The sequence below is a fragment of the Oncorhynchus masou genome, chromosome 14 (genome assembly GCF_036934945.1).
Source record: "Oncorhynchus masou masou isolate Uvic2021 chromosome 14, UVic_Omas_1.1, whole genome shotgun sequence".
In the NCBI taxonomy this organism is placed as follows: Eukaryota; Metazoa; Chordata; class Actinopteri; order Salmoniformes; family Salmonidae; genus Oncorhynchus; species Oncorhynchus masou.
The window spans coordinates 25,691,407-25,709,477 of NC_088225.1; the positions used below are offsets into that span (position 1 = coordinate 25,691,407).

At 39.8% G+C, this 18,071-nt stretch overlaps 1 protein-coding gene across 5 annotated transcripts in view; it reads left to right on the forward strand.

Annotated features, from left to right (window-relative positions):
* Window positions 1-8,055: 8,055 nt before the first annotated feature.
* Window positions 8,056-18,071, forward strand: part of spag9a (sperm associated antigen 9a) — a 52,221-nt gene continuing 42,205 nt past the window's right edge. For all 5 annotated transcript variants that reach the window (XM_064987034.1, XM_064987036.1, XM_064987035.1 and 2 more), the window contains exon 1: window positions 8,056-8,693. In XM_064987034.1, coding sequence (XP_064843106.1) covers window positions 8,394-8,693 — 300 coding nt within the window. In that variant the 5' untranslated portion in view covers window positions 8,056-8,393. The remainder of the gene's footprint in view (window positions 8,694-18,071) is intronic.

The window sequence follows — 18,071 nt, forward strand, 5'->3', positions numbered from 1 at the left end:
TACCAACAATGATGAGACAGCCAACAGGGAGGAGGTGAGGGCTCTGGCGAAGCGATGCCAGGAAAATAACCTCTCCTTCAATTTCAACAAAACAAAGGAGATGTCGACTTCAGGAAACTTCAGAGGGAGCCCTCCCCTAACCACATCAACGGGACCGCAGTTGAGAAGGTGAAAAGCTTCAAGTTCCTCTCCATACACATCACTGACAATCTGAAATGGTGACAAGAGTGCCTCTTCAACCTCAGGAGGATGAAGAAATTTGGTTTGGCCCCTAAGACCTTCACAAACTTTTACATATGCACAATTGAGAGCATCCTGTTGGGCTGTATCACCGCCTGGTACAGAAACTGCAGGGCTCTCCAGAGGGTAGTGCGGTCTGCCCAACGCATCACCGGGGGCACAAAGTGAACCCTCCAGGACAACTAAAGCACCCGATGTCACAGGAAGGCCAAAAAGATCCAGGACAACAACCACTCGAGCCACTGCCTGTTCACCCCTTTATCATCAAGAAGGCGAGGTCAGTACAGGTGCATCAAAGCTGGGACCGAGAGACTGAAAAGCAGCTTCTATCTCAAGGCCATCAGACTGTTAAACAGTCAGTCATCACTAGCACATTAGAGGCTAATGTTTACATACTTTAGAGGCTAATGTTTACATGCTTTACTCATCTCATATGTATATACTTTATTCTATTGTATTATATTTTAGTCAATGCCACTCCAACATTGCTCGTCCTAATATTTACAGTGCCTTGCGAAAGTATTCAGCCCCCTTGAACTTTGCGACCTTTTGCCACATTTCAGGATTCAAACATAAAGATATAAAACTGTATTTTTGTGAAGAATCAACAACAAGTGGGACACAATCATGAAGTGGAACGACATTTATTGGATATTTCAAACTTTTTTAACAAATCAAAAACTGAAAAATTGGGCGTGCAAAATTATTGCCTTTCTTAGTGACACTTATTTAGGACCTCATCCAGAGTGGCGCAGTGGTCTAAGACACTGCATCTCTTTGCAAGAGGTATCACTGCAGCACCTAGTTCATATTCAGGCAGCATCACATCTGGCTGTGATTGGGAGTCCCGTAGGGCGGTGCCCAATTGGCCCAGTGTTGTCGGGGGTAGGCTGTCATTGTAAAAAATCATTTGTTCTTATCCTTGCCTAGTTACATGAAGGTTAAAAACATGTAATTCTTTGGGCATTTTATCAGTGGGAGACTTGAGGTAGGCTACAGACAATTTTTTTCCTTTAAAAGGGAAGACATCCCCTTATTTTTTATACAGTTGGGTGTTTAACCACATATTTTTAAGGGTCATTTTAGTGTTGTTTTTATTAGTCTACTGTTGATATGCAGCCAACAAATTGTGCATCAGCAGTAGTTTTCAAGATAGAGCACTTATAGTAAAAATCTAAAAGTGTGATTATAATATGTTTTGCATCATTTGAAGCATTTTGTACACTACACTCACATAGTCTGAGAAGACCTGGGTAAAAAATCTCAGCTAAATAAAATGCACCAGTATCATAAGTGAAAGTATAAGTAAGAGACTTGTCAGTGTGTGGGTGGGTAGTCTGTGTTATGTAAAGTAATTACATTGGACTTTGTCTTTGAAGAGATGTTGCTGTTTATGTCACCTGCACCACCTTTGCCTTGTATAGGTTAGTTGTGTAAGGTTCTGTACTTATTTTCTTAGTCAACCTTGTATTCCGTTTTGTTGTGTTCTTGAATGTATCCCTGTTTCTTTGTGTTCCCGAACGTAGCCCTGTCTTTAATTTTTGTTCATTGATTTCACCTGTGTTAGTTACTCACCTGGTTATTTAGTTCAGTTCATTCTGTTTGTGCCTTTGTGAGGTATTGTGCATTTTGACTCTACTAAGCCTTTTCCTGGCTCGTTTTGTGAGAACCAGTTCTAGCGGTCAGTCCTAGTTTTGATTCACCTGCCTACTTGTGTATGACCATTGCCTACCTGTGACCACAATTCCCGGAATAAACACCTGCCACGCTCTGTGTGTGAATCTATACCTTTTTCTCCCTGACTATTCATTACAAGTTGTAGTGTGTTTGTACCTACAGTATGTGCTGGACTTGTTTTTGATAGATACCTAATCACTCTGATGTCTCTACTGTTTCGGTTAAACTCAGTCTTATGTGTCGTGTGCATCATAGCAGCTCGGCACAGGATTTTATGCCCCCCTTATTAGCACACACACAATACTTATTTGTAGCAGTATGAAAATAAGAAACTAACAAATAAACAGAAATGGTTTAATGACACATAAGGAAGAGCTATATGATCTAAGATCATAGTACTTAATCATAGTATGTTGATTGCATTTATTTCAACATAATCGACCGGTCAAAGATTTTAGACCACCTACTCATTCAAGGGTTTCTCTTTATTTTTACTATGAAACAACACTTGGAATCATGAAGTAACCCAAAAAGTGTTAAACAAATCAAAATATATTTTATATTTGATATTCTTCAAATAGCCACCCTTTGCCTTGATGACAGCCTTGCACACTCTTGGCATTCTCTCAACCAGCCTCATGAAGTAGTCACCTGGAATGCACCTCAATTAAGAGGTGTGTATTCTTAAGTTCATTTGTGGAATTTCTTCCCTGAATGCGTTTGAGCCAATCAGTTGTGTTGTGATAAGGGGGGGGGGGTACCTCTGCTGCAGATGGAAAGTCCATTAGAGTTACCAGCCCCAGAAATTGCAGCCCAGATAAATGCTTCACAGAGTTTCAAGTAACAGACACATCTCAACATCAACTGTTCAGAAGACTCTGTGAATCAGGCCTTCATGGTTGATTGCTGCAAAGAAACCACTAATCAAGGACACCAATAAGAAGAGGAGACTTGCTTGGGCCAAGAAACACGAGCAATGGACATTAGACCGGTGTATCTTTGCCCTTTGGAGTCCAAATTTTAGATTTTTGGTTCCAACCCCTGTGTCTTTGTGGGTGAATGGGTGATCTCCGCATGTGGATTTCCCACCGTAAAGCATGGAGGAGGAGGTGTTATTGTGAAGGGGTGCTTTTCTGGTGATACTGTCTTGTGATTTATTTAGAATTCAAGGCACACTTAACCAGCATGGCTACCACAGCATTCTGCAGCGATACGCCATCCCATCTGGTTTTGGCTTAGTGGGACTATAATTAGTTTTTTCAACACACCTCTAGGCTGTGTAAGTGCAATTTTACCAAGAAGGAGAGGGATGGAGCGCTGCATCAGATGACCTGGCCTCCACAATCCCCTGACCTCAACCAAATTAAGATTGTTTGGGATGAGTCGGAAGGAAAAGCAGCCAACAAGTGCTCAGCATATGTGGGAACTTCTTCAAGATTGTTGGAAAGGCATTCCAGGTTAAGCTGGTTGAGAGAATGCCAAGAGTGTGCAAAGATGTCATCAAGGCAAAGGGTGGCTATTTGAAGAATCTCAAATATAAAATATATTTTGATTTGTTTAACACTTTTTTTGGTTACTACATGATTCCATATGTGTTATTTCATAGTTTTGATGTCTTAAAAATAAAGAAAAACCCTTGAATGAGTAGGTTTTCTAAAACATTTGACCAGTAGTGCATGTTTGTTTAATAGTTTTTGACAAGGAATGGAGGATCACACCCTGGGGGTACGTTTGAAAATGAATGGGAGAAAAATACATTTTAAAATAATTTTCAGTTGAAAATGCTGTGTACAAGGACCACCTACCGTGAAAATTATGCAATAAAGTAAATGGCATCATTCCAAGTCCATTGCTTTTTTTATTCACTTAAAGGTACACTCCGTGATGTGAAGGCATCATGCAAAGTGGGGACAAACAAGTCAAAACAATAGATTAGAAATCACCCAAATTATGTGGCAGTCTTGGAAGATTAGAATTTTGTTTTTGTTTTCTGTAAGCCTGCTGTGACATGATATTGTATCGCTGAGTCTACCTCTCTAAATCTGTCCTCTACTGCCCTCTGACAGTCAGGAAGTGGAAATGCTTAAGGAACTGAAAGACTATGTGCCTGGAAATCTTAAGTGAAGACTATCAGAATCCTCCTCCACGGACCAGCTGGAGCAGGAAAATCCAGCTTCATCAACTCCATCAATTGTGTGTTTCAGGGTCACATTACGTGTATCACCTTGGCCTTCTTCACTGCTACAGGTGAAAGCATTGCCAGAAAAGTAAGTTAGTTAAGTAAGTTATAAGCAAGTGTTATATGAAACCCATTGAGTGAAACCATAACATATTAAAGCAAATGGATGTGAATGTCAACCATTTTATTTGAATTATCAGTGCATACTCATCAAATTGTATAATTCATTAGAAATGCACATCCTATTTTACAGTATGAAACCCACAAAATCTAAAAAAGAAAAACATGGAATCTATTTCCCATTGGTGTTCAATGATGTCATGGGTCTGGAGAAAAGTGTCAAAGGTGTGCGTAAGGCTGACATCATCAAGGCCCTAAAGAGCCATATAAAAGAGGGCCACAAGGTAAAGTAAACAATGCGAAAAACTATATCACCAACAAGGAATCTCTGATACAGTCAGTTAGTCAGTATTGATTAAAACACATTTTTTACATTTCACTCTTGGCTAGTTTAATCCCATATCACCATTATCAGAAGAGGATCCTGGCTACATAGACACCCACAGTTCGGAGGACAGAGTTCACTGTCTGGTCAGTGTCATACCAGCTGATAAAATGGCTGTCTTGATTGGTGTCATCCAGAAGATGAGGAACATTGGAGTAGGAGCCGCTGATATGGGTGAGAGTGCAAATTTTAGTGTCAGACCTGTGTTCAAATACTATTTAGGTATTTCAAAAGTGATTTGGAAGTCAGTATTTTGATATATTTGATTTGAAAGTACAAGTAGTTGAATAATGGAATATATGTGGAAATACACTTGGAAAGTATTGGCATGTATTTGAAGAAATACAAATATACTTCTATACTCCCATGCATTGGAACCAGGTCCGGTTGGTATTTGAAGTAATCTATTTGGAAATAAGTATTTGAAAATACTTTCAAATTATAAGGTACGGGTAAGTGTATGGGTAAAGGTTAGGGTTAGGGTAAGGATGTCCCAAGGAATCCTGGATAGCACTGACGAAAATGGTGCGTTGGGATGCTATCGAAAACTTTTACATTTGAAACAAACATGGGAACAAGCATCAGTTGTTACACCTCTGTAATTACCACCAGTTCCATGTTGTTATTACAGCGTAACTATGAATTATCACAATTCATTACAATACTTGTAATGAATTACACTATAATAAGTCCTTATTACAGCATTCACACTGTAATAATGAACCTGAAAATGAAGTGTTACGCAATCATTTGAAAAAACGTTCAAATACTTCCAATAGAAGTAGTTGATTTGGGCCACATTATTTGAAAATACTCAAATACACAGAAAATATGTATTTAAATAGAAAATGATCAAATACACATATATTTCAACCCAGGTCTGAAAATTACTGTACATTGCTATTATTTTGATGGCTACACAAACTAATAGTATTGTAGGTGTACTATGTCTTTGAGTAGGAGCGTCATCGAATTGCCTGGAGAGAAAAAGGACTGCTGGATTAAATCAGTTTGCTCTGGCAGGGATTCCCCAAATGGTTATTCTCACCAGAGTGGATGAAGCCTGTCCATTGGTGAAGAAAGACCTGAAAAACATCTATCTGAGCAAGTACATAAAGGAGAAGGTGAGTACAAAAACCATCTGATTGTATTATGAAAGACTGTTCGATTTGTTAACCATCAATGGGTGGCTAGCCAGTGTTCCTAATACATATTCCATGGTAGTTACATACACAGGTACAGCTCATTCATTTGAATTCCAACGTTATTCTTTCATTGCAGATGGAGCAGCGCAGTACTAAACTGGGAGTACCAGTAAACTGCATCCAGCCTGTGAAGAACTACCATGAGGAAATAAACTTGCATGAAGACATGGATGTGCTGCTCTTGAGGGTACGGCTCAATTTGGCAGATTACTTCATCAGAAAGCCCCCACAAGATATCAAGTGTTGTTTTCAAGACCACCTAAAGGGAGACTGATTCAAGATCGAGACCGGAGCAAATCCAGTCAGAGTCGAGACCAAGACTGGAGGGTGGAAGAGACCAAGACAAGGCCGAATCTAGGAAAATGTGAGTCCAATTCAAAAGACCATGGTTGCCACTAGGGCTGTACCAAGTACTCGGACAAAACGACCATCGTAATGGATATGGAGAATTTTCACAATATGACTATGACACAAGTATTTTTTATTATTATCTGTAATCGGATTATCCATCATTTTTGCTGCCAGCACACATCTCTCTTTCACTCAGTTCTTCTGTCTTAATTGGAACAATATATGGGGCAAGTGAATTAGCCTACCTTCATCTAAATCTGTCTGGATTAAATGCAGGCAGTAGTAGCCAGCCATGCATTAGGCTATTTATTAGCCTTTTCCGTTGATAATTGCATAGGATTAAGTAAGTAAATCATATGCATTTTGATCTGTCGGGGTCATTTACCTTTAAACAATGTGTGTGAATGAGTGAATGAACATAATGATGCTCTCTGAGAAGCGCTTTGAGTGACAGCGCAGTAATTCACACTTGAGGTATAGGCTTTACCAGCATTGAAAGCGCACTCCAGGGTTTCTGATCGAGAGTAATCAAGAGTAAATCCCATTATGTCGGCACACCCCTAGTTGTCACCATAATAAGAGTTCAAAATGCCCACTGTGTTCATACAGTATTTCACAAGAACATATGAATTCTTTAGACACTCAGAATGGTGACAAATGCATGCTGAGGGCAAATAGAGAGCCACTCTACAAATGATCACTAACTCAAACAGGTCTATAACAGATACAAATATCAAATATGTTCTCCCCTTACTAATAGTGAGCGAGCAACTTTCAAACAATGATCCCCACTTTTCACTACCAGCAAATCAAGGAAATGATGAGGAGCACTACAAAGTTTCAGGATATTTTTCAATTAAAGTAAAGTACAGTAATGTTAAGAGTAAAGTAGGAAGACCAGAAAATAGTCCATAAGATATTAATGTGTCATGAAAGGAGTGTGGCTATTTGCGCTGGCAAAGTGGTTTTATGGGATCTGATAATGAGTTTTTCACTCCCCTGGTATTGGTTGGTGTCGGCAAGACAAGACCGAGACACTCCTAGGCCGGACTTGTTAGGCTACTACAACACTGAAGATAACTGAGGGATGCATACATTATCCAGAGTCACTATCCTACACTGAATCATAATACAAGCGAGTCTGTCATACAGCCACATAAAACCCCACTGAATAGGGGCTTCTTCCTGTCATTCCTTTCACATTGTTTGCTTATAACGGATGATCCCTCTTGAGTAGGACAATTTTGCCACTTGTTTTTTCTGTTGGTTTGTTTTTGTCTGTTGTTTAGGTCTGGGTTTGTGAGATAGTGGGTTACAAATACAATGTATAATTTATTGAAGAAATATGTTATTTATTGCAGATATTATTCGTATATTTTATTTATTTATTATTTAAAACTTTACTTACCATGACTGATAGCTATCTTAAGATCAATGCACTAACTGTAAATCGCTCTGGATAAGAGCATCAGCTAAATAACTCAAATGTAATCTTTATTAGAGCAGGATCTTAAAGTATTTTGAGGACAATGGAATTTAAATAAAGATGCCTTTATTAACAGTATACTTTCGTACTACTATGTTATTACTATAATGTGTTTGACTATATCATATGACTAGCCCTAGGCTTAACATTGTAGGCTACAAATTTTCGTTAAAACTACATTGTCCACGTTAAAATATGACGTCACCACGTGATACTCAGCTGGGCTGCATTCAGTAAGTTTTTACGTTCTGGAACGTTCAATTGAACGGAAATGGTACTGAACGACCAGTTGAATAACGTGGAGGTTGTGGGTTGGGGAACACTGATGTATAATAATAACGGTTGCGGGAACGCTGTCAGCATGGCCACTGCCCTTTAAATACGTCACTCGTTGCTTCATGTCACACCTCACCACACCTACCAAACGGGAGCAAACGTACCACAGTCTGTCCAAGAACGTACGAAAATGTTTTTTAACGTGTCGTTCAGTACAAACAGTTCTGCAACGTAGCAAACGTTCAAGTGAACTGAACGCACTTCTGTTGTGAGAGGACGGAACAGGAGGGAAAAAATTATCCACGTCTATCGAACGCTTCCAGTGAGGGACAATTACACGGATATTGCCATTTCAATTGAGGCTTTTAAAGGGAATACACATTCGATTTTCTTAAAGAAAATAACGGAATTCATAGTGGCGGGGTAAGTGTAAATCCCATTTACAGGACATATTTGTTCAAGGAAGGGAAGAAAATGGAGTTGGAGGACGGAGTAGTGTACCAGGACGACCCGGGGACATCGGCTATGATGTCGGAGCGGGTATCGGGCCTGGCCAACTCCATCTACCGCGAGTTCGAGAAACTGATAGGAAAATACGACGAAGATGTGGTGAAAGAACTGATGCCGCTCGTCGTGGCTGTGCTGGAGAACCTGGATTCGGTGTTCGCGGAAAACCAGGAGCATGAAGTGGAGCTAGAACTGTTAAAGGAGGACAACGAACAGCTCATCACGCAGTATGAACGGGAGAAAGCGCTGAGGAAACACGCAGAGGAGGTGAGTCCGGGCAGCGAACGACGGAGAGGGAGTGAGATGGAGGACATTGACAGCGGATTTTAAACGCAGCCTCGAGCTGCAAGGCCACCCAAGCCAGTGTTTTTCATCACCAAAGCATCCCTACCGATGTCTATGTGTAGTGTAGAACATGCACGTGGTGCAACGTTGTCAACAAGGGATACCCACGAGGCTAATAATCTTATATTGTGGAAGGAGAGCCACGTTCGTAATATCTGCTTCCTAGTTAGAGGAGTAACTGTGATTAGTTTAGCATCATGCTAACAGTAGCCTACCCATCCATGGTGGATTGATTCACAGTAGCCTCAATTTCATCACGCACTAACACACAGAATGCCTGCGACAGATATGCTTTTCTCCTCTAAGTATATAGGTGCGCGTTTGATGTTGCCATGAGAGGACGTAGCCCCCAGTTAGTCAACCATCCATCCTTTTTTTGTCAGACTGTTTGCCTGCTTGGCTATTGTAGCCTGCAAAAACAGCTGTCAGCCTCTTATCACTTTGCATGAAAATATCTTTAGTATATTGTTTTTTCTCCAAAGATAAACAGAGCCACTGGGAGAACTGTCTTCCTGTCAAGGTAAATCCAATCATGTCATCAGAAACATCCCACCTGTGTTCTGCTCTCACACACCATTAGCTCCTGTCTAGACCAGTGATGTGTATAACTCCTGGATGACTGGCAGGGGGTGGTGTATTTAAACCACCTAGCAGTCATCTTGGTACTTGTCACTTGTAAAAGAGACTACACATGTTACTGACCCCTACTTAATTCCATGTCATTTTGTTCTCAAAACATTTAATTGAAATACTGTAGAATTCCATTAATTGCTATGGATGACTGCTCCTACTGGGGAGTGCCAGTGTGGCTTCAAAGCCTCTCAATTAAGTGATAATGCTCGAGAAGCCGGTGTTTGGAGAATATTTTGGAACGCGTGTTGTTACCGTGCCAATATATCCTCAAAACACCGTCTTCGAAGGCTTTGAATCACTTTTAAACAATGGGTTACCAACATAATAATAATGATTGACCTATTATTATTCTGTTATTATTAGAGGCTTGTGTCTTTTTTAATATGAAGGGATATTTCACTTTCTCTGGTCATAGGAGTAACAACATGAATTGGTGCAGAAATAATGCAGTGCAACTTAAGTTTCGCCATCAGCTGGAAGACTGTCCTCTTTTTTCAGTGAAGGGAGGGAGAGAGGAGGGACGGTAAGTCAGGTGAGAGGCAGCTTCACGGCTGCTCCCTCCCTCCTCTCAGTGACCATCAGATGCAGACCATCAGTCTCAGTAAATAAAGGCTGTATATTATGCTCACTCAGCAGTGCCTGGACCTAAAATGTTCTATTACCTGTGTGATCATGGACCTAAAATGTTCTATTAATACAACAAATGTTCTATTACCCGTGTGATCATGTACCTAAAATGTTTTAACATCATTTGAAAATGGTCTGAGAAAAACAAGGGTAATCGTGTGAAGAGTAAATCCCATTATGTCGGCACACCCCTAGTTGTCACCATAATAAGAGTTCAAAATGCCCACTGTGTTCATACAGTATTTCACAAGAACATATGAATTCTTTAGACACTCAGAATGGTGACAAATGCATGCTGAGGGCAAATAGAGAGCCACTCTACAAATGATCACTAACTCAAACAGGTCTATAACAGATACAAATATCAAATATGTTCCAACTTCCTCCAGTCACACCTTACTAATAGTGAGCAAGCAACTTTCAAACAATGATCCCCACTTTTCCCTACCAGCATATCAAGGAAATGATGAGGAGCACTACAAAGTTTTAGGATATTTTTCAATGAAAGTAAAGTACAGTAGGAAGACCAGAAAATAGTAAATAATAAATTATTATAATTATTATTTTTTTAAATTAATCTTATTATTATATTTCCTTTAAAAACAGCGCATTTATAATTGTTCAATATTTATACACAAAAACAGCATTTGAATATTACATTTACATTTGTTAAAAACTACATGTTGTTAAAAACAATAGTAACAACCATGAATAAAATGACTTTTTCTTGTAAAACATTCAATCTGTAAAAGCCATTTAAAATGTATACTAATGATTTAACAAAAGTAATGATAAGATATTAATGTGTCATGAAAGGAGTGTGGCTATTTGCGCTGGCAAAGCGGTTTTATGGGATCTGATAATGAGTTTTTCACTCCCCTGGTATTGGTTGGTGTTGGCAAGAAATGAGGAGTAAAAATATATCTGACACCAAGACAAGACCGAGACACTCCTAGGCCGGACTTGTTAGGCTACTACAACACTGAAGATAACTGAGGGATGCATACATTATCCAGAGTCACTATCCTACACTGAATCATAATACAAGCGAGTCTGTCATACAGCCACATAAAACCCCACTGAATAGGGGCTTCTTCCTGTCATTCCTTTCACATTGTTTGCTTATAACTGATGATCCCTCTTGAGTAGGACAATTTTGCATAGTCAAGCAGAGTCAACATGCAGTGATGATGTATTGGGTCTATAGGCCACCTCACAAACCTCATTGTTACAGAACTGTTTTTAATTGCTTAACATTGCATAGGTTTAGGTAAAAAAAAAAATCTGAGCGGTAGATCTCGGATTGCATTTTGACCACTGCTCTAAACTGAAGCATCAGTAATCAGACAAGAGTATAGACAAATACAGTCAGGCTATTATACAGCATCCATAAGTGGGCCGCAATTACCTATTGTAGTCTAGGAAAAGCCCTTGAAACTGTTTATGAATGAGTAGTTACACATTTACTTTTATGAGAAGTGAATTAGGCCTCTTGTTATAGAGACAAACATTCCTAATCGGGCAAGGTACATTGGACACACACACACACACACACACACACACACACACACACACACACACATAGAGAAGATGTTGTATTCTACCTCAGAAGCAGCAGGTTTAGTGACTCAGCAATTTATCAAGACTGCTCATCGGAAGGAGAGAGGAGGAGAGGATGAGGTGAGAAAGGACAGAACAGAAGTAAGAGGACAGGACAAGCGAGTGGAGAAGAGGGGAGATAAAACAGCACTGGGTTTTACTGGCACTTGCAGTATGAAGGGCTTTCATGCTATTTCTGTAGTTACACCTTTTCTCACTGTATCATCCTGAATGAGTTGTTACTTGAGTAATCATGACATTAACTACTCAAATATGTAAAAAAAAAATAAATAATAATTTGGAGTGTATAATACTGTGAGAATAAAGTTCCATCCGTCAGTCTGCATCGTTTCAACTGCTTTGGATATGCATCTTAAGCTCCTCTAGTAAAGGTAACATATTAAGCTCCTCCCTCCAGTAAAGGTAACATATTAAGCTCCTCCCTCTAGTAAAGGTAACATATTAAGCTCATCCCTCTAGTAAAGGTAACATATTAAGCTCCTCCCTCTAGTAAAGGTAACATATTAAGCTCCTCCCTCTAGTAAAGTTAACATATTAAGGTCATCCCTCTAGTAAAGGTAACATATTAAGCTCCTCCCTCTAGTAAAGGTAACATATTAAGCTCCTCTAGTAAAGGTAACATATTAAGCTCCTCCCTCTAGTAAAGGTAACATATTAAGCTCATCCCTCTAGTAAAGGTAACATATTAAGCTCCTCTAGTAAAGGTAACATATTAATCTCCTTCCTCTAGTAAAGGTAACATATTAAGCTCATCCCTCTAATAAAGGTAACATATTAAGCTCCTCTAGTAAAGGTAACATATTAAGCTCCTCCCTCTAGTAAAGGTAACATATTAAGCTCCTCTAGTAAAGGTAACATATTAAGCTCATCCCTCTAGTAAAGGTAACATATTAAGCTCATCCCTCTAGTAAAGGTAACATATTAAGCTCATCCCTCGAGTAAAGGTAACATATTAAGCTCTAGTAAAGGTAACCTCCCTCTAGTAAAGGTAACATCCTCTCCCTCTAGTAAAGGTAACATATTAAGCTCCTCCCTCTAGTAAAGGTAACATATTAAGCTCATCCCTCGAGTAAAGGTAACATATTAAGCTCCTCCCTCTAGTAAAGGTAACATATTAAGCTCATCCCTCGAGTAAAGGTAACATATTAAGCTCCTCCCTCTAGTAAAGGTAACATATTAAGCTCCTCCCTCTAGTAAAGGTAACATATTAAGCTCCTCCCTCTAGTAAAGGTAACATATTAAGCTCCTCCCTCTAGTAAAGGTAACATATTAAGCTCCTCTAGTAAAGGTAACATATTAAGCTCATCCCTCTAGTAAAGGTAACATATTAAGCTCCTCCCTCTAGTAAAGGTAACATATTAAGCTCCTCCCTCTAGTAAAGGTAACATATTAAGCTCCTCCCTCTAGTAAAGGTAACATATTAAGCTCCTCCCTCTAGTAAAGGTAACATATTAAGCTCATCCCTCTAGTAAAGGTAACATATTAAGCTCCTCCCTCTAGTAAAGGTAACATATTAAGCTCATCCCTCGAGTAAAGGTAACATATTAAGCTCCCTCTAGTAAAGGTAACATATTAAGCTAGTAAAGGTAACCTCCCCTAGTAAAGGTAACATATTAAGCTCTCCCTCTAGTAAAGGTAACATATTAAGCTCCTCTAGTAAAGGTAACATATTAAGCTCCCTCTAGTAAAGGTAACATATTAAGCTCCTCCCTCTAGTAAAGGTAACATATTAAGCTCCTCTAGTAAAGGTAACATATTAAGCTCCTCTCTAGTAAAGGTAACATATTAAGCTCCTCCCTCTAGTAAAGGTAACATATTAAGCTCCTCCCTCTAGTAAAGGTAACATATTAAGCCTCCCTCTAGTAAAGGTAACATATTAAGCTCCTCCCTCTAGTAAAGGTAACATATTAAGCTCCTCTAGTAAAGGTAACATATTAAGCTCCTCTAGTAAAGGTAACCTCCCTCTAGTAAAGGTAACATATTAAGCTCCTCCCTCTAGTAAAGGTAACATATTAAGCTCATCCCTCTAGTAAAGGTAACATATTAAGCTCCTCCCTCTAGTAAAGGTAACATATTAAGCTCCTCCCTCTAGTAAAGGTAACATATTCTCTCCCTCTAGTAAAGGTAACATATTAAGCTCCTCCCTCTAGTAAAGGTAACATATTAAGCTCCTCCCTCTAGTAAAGGTAACATATTAAGCTCCTCCCTCTAGTAAAGGTAACATATTAAGCTCCTCCCTCCATATTAAGTAACATATTAAGCTCCTCCTCTAGTAAAGGTAACATATTAAGCTCCTCTAAGCTCCTCCTCTAAGAGGTAACATATTAAAGTAACATATTAAGCTCCTCCCTCTAGTAAAGGTAAATATTATTAAGTAACTCCTCCCTCTAGTAAAGGTAACATATTAAGCTCCTCCCTCTAGTAAAGGTAACATATTAAGCTCCTCTAGTAAAGGTAACCTCCCTCTAGTAAAGGTAAAGGTAACATATTAAGCTCCTCCCTCTAGTAAAGGTAACATATTCCCTCTAGTAAAGGTAACATATTAAGCTCCTCCCTCTAGTAAAGGTAACATATTAAGCTCCTCCCTCTAGTAAAGGTAACATATTAAGCTCCTCTAGTAAAGGTAACATATTAAGTAACATATTCCTCTAGTAAAGGTAACATATTAAGCTCCTCCCTCTAGTAAAGGTAACATATTAAGCTCCTCCCTCTAGTAAAGGTAACATATTAAGCTCCTCCCTCTAGTAAAGGTAACATATTAAGCTCATCCCTCTAGTAAAGGTAACATATTAAGCTAAGCCTCCCTCTAGTAAAGGTAACATATTAAGCTCCTCTAGTAAAGTAAAGGTAACATATTAAGCTCCTCCTCTAGTAAAGGTAACATATTAAGCTCCTCCCTCTAGTAAAGGTAACATATTAAGCTCCTCCCTCTAGTAAAGGTAACATATTAAGCTCCTCCCTCTAGTAAAGGTAACATATTAAGCTCCTCCCTCTAGTAAAGGTAACATATTAAGCTCCTCCCTCTAGTAAAGGTAACATATTAAGCTCCTCCCTCCTCCCTCTAGTAAAGGTAACATATTAAGCTCCTCCCTCTAGTAAAGGTAACATATTAAGCTCTAGTAAAGGTAACTAAGCTCCTCTAGTAAAGGTAACATATTAAGCTCCTCCCTCTAGTAAAAGGTAACATATTAAGCTCCTCCCTCTAGTAAAGGTAACATATTAAGCTCCTCCCTCTAGTAAAGGTAACATATTAAGCTCCTCCCTCTAGTAAAGGTAACATATTAAGCTCCTCCCTCTAAAGGTAACCTCTAGTAAAGGTAACATATTAAGCTCCTCCCTCTAGTAAAGGTAAGCTCCTCCCTCTAGTAAAGGTAACATATTAAGCTCCTCCCTCTAGTAAAGGTAACATATTAAGCTCCTCTAGTAAAGGTAACATATTAAGCTCCTCTAGTAAAGGTAACATATTAAGCTCCTCCCTCTAGTAAAGGTAACATATTAAGCTCCTCCCTCTAGTAAAGGTAACATATTAAGCTCCTCTAGTAAAGGTAACATATTAAGCTCCTCCCTCTAGTAAAGGTAACATATTAAGCTCCTCCCTCTAGTAAAGGTAACATATTAAGCTCATCCCTCTAGTAAAGGTAACATATTAAGCTCCTCCCTCTAGTAAAGGTAACATATTAAGCTCCTCCCTCTAGTAAAGGTAACATATTAAGCTCCTCCCTCTAGTAAAGTTAAAGAAATAGGCATCAGGAATAGAAGAGGAACTTAGCATCTGTCCAGGCCCATACACAGAGTCATGACCCTACCTCAGTGGGGAGAACGATCACCATAGAACTAAAGGTTGCCTTGCCCCTACAGCAGACGTAGGATCAGCTCAGCCTACCACAATTTTTACCACAGCCATTTGGGGTCAAAATGACTCTACTGAGCTTTGATCAGTGGTTGCAGACAACTTCAAGACTGCGGGGCTTCACTTGCAGCACTGCCCAGTCTGGTTTGACCTATTTCTGTGTGTGTTTTGGTTTGTGTCCATGTGTGTGTTTGTTGGACCTCTTGCTGCCTGGCCCTGAGTCTTAGTGAGGGAGAGTTGGATGTGACTCGGACCGTTTGTCTCTCTGAAGTCCCATTGGAGCAAACTCAGCGTGTAGTGCTGTTTTAGGCTGCTCCGCTCTGTCCAGGCTGTGACACAGAAACAGTGAGACACACTCCTCCAGCCCGCCTTGGGTTTCTTCATCCCAGGAAGCCTTGTGTTCCCCAGAAAATATGCAGATGAGGAGGAGGGGGGTGGGGACTGTGGTTTTCATATTGTTGGCTGTGTGGGTTATGATTTCCAGGTCATGTGATCCTTTGTGATGGCCAGGGCTCACTGAGAAGGAGAGACTTCCCTGTGCCTTGGCTTCTATTACGTACTCATGGGCCTGGTGTTGCACCATAAACCTTCCCCATTTTACTCAATATTGACCTACTCTGTTTCCAAGGGAATGGTTTGTCAAACCCTCTTGTATTTTATCCAGGAAAAAAATAAAGAGCAACATCTGTTCCCCTAATGTCTTATAGGCCACTCTGAAATATAAAAAGGAAAACGCCACATTGCTGCTCATGTTCCTAAGTGATGTTATTATAACAACGTTTCCACCCTTAGGTCTTCATCAGGCAGAAGTACCTGGATGTGCGTGTGTTCTTCAGCTTTTATAGGCCACTCTGCCACGCATTGATTCTGTTGTCGTTATTTAACAGATCGCTCAAATCGAAAACGCAAACCTGGAAAAATAAAGAAGGGTGTTCAGCTGTGTGCATCTTCTCACCACTATGAGGAGTAAAGTCTCCATGATATAGTAGTTTATCACGCAGTTCCCTTTGTACAAATGATACACTGTTTGACTGTTTATAGAAATGTGAGTGAGCGTAAGTAGATTTCACTCCAGTTCGACATTCATCCGTAAGGTGTGGTTATAAACTGACACTTTACAGACATGAGGCAAGTAATACTTCATCCTTAACCAATGTTTTGAATCACGATGAATCTACATGGATGCAAACAATGGCCGCTCCCTCAGAGGTGGGCACCGTTGGTTCAAAAGTGGTGTGGCAAAATTCGTCTGTGTCTTTTCTGGGGCACGGAGTTTTTCCTGATCATGACATGGTCAGGTAAAACTCTGGGTCCTATTCGTAGGCTATGACAAAATATTATTTTTATACATAGCTTCCCTTTTCATTTGTGTTATGACTATAGGCCTGTGCTTTTATTTGTCTGCTCATGTGAATTGAAAACCATCTTGACCTGAGGTGGCTCAAACTATCACAAACCTTGTTGTTATTCATTCTGAATATAATATCAAAAGAGCCAGAGACAACAACTTCAATGGACAATATACTCTGTAGTTTAGTGAACTACTATAGCAGGGCTGAGCGTTATGCAAAGAATGGTTACAATGACTTTAAATATGAATTACACTCCACACACACACATACACACACAGTGTTAAGCAGTGGACTTTGAAAAATAAATACAGAAAGGTTTCAATGTAGTAAGTATACATTTTATGTCATCTGATTAATGATGCTCTTCTGCTATTCATTCTGTAAGCTTTATGTAAGGCAGGGTTACATTTAACACTATACACAGTATACTTTGTAACAGTTTTTTATGTGTAAGTTATAAAACCACTAACCTTCTGTTGTTGTCTGACAATGTTGCTATTATCATGGTTGGCCAGCCTAGTGAAGCAAAGACACAGCCAAGGCTGACTCATCTACAAATCAACATACACTGCTCAAAAAAATAAAGGGAACACTAAAATAACACATCCTAGATCTGAATTAATGAAATATTCTTATTAAATACTTTTTTCTTTACATAGTTGAATGTGCTGACAACAAAATCACACAAAAATTATCAATGGAAATTAAATTTATCAACCCATGGAGGTCTGGATTTGGAGTCACACTCAAAATTAAAGTGGAAAACCACACTACAGGCTGATCCAACTTTGATGTAATGTCCTTAAAACAACTCAAAATGGGGCTCAGTAGTGTGTGTGACCTCCACGTGCCTGTATGACCTCCCTACAACGCCTGGGCATGCTCCTGATGAGGTGGCGGATGGTCTCCTGAGGGATCTCCTCCCAGACCTGGACTAAAGCATCCGCCAACTCCTGGACAGTCTGTGGTGCAACGTGGCGTTGGTGGATGGAGCGAGACATGATGTCCCAGATGTGCTCAGTTGGATTCAGGTCTGGGGAACAGGCGGGCCAGTCCATAGCATCAATGCCTTCCTCTTGCAGGAACTGCTGACACACTCCAGCCACACGTGGTCTAGCATTGTCTTGTATTAGGAGGAACCCAGGGCCAGCATATGGTCTCACAAGGGGTCTGAGGATCTCATCTCGGTACCTAATGGCAGTCAGGCTACCTCTGGCG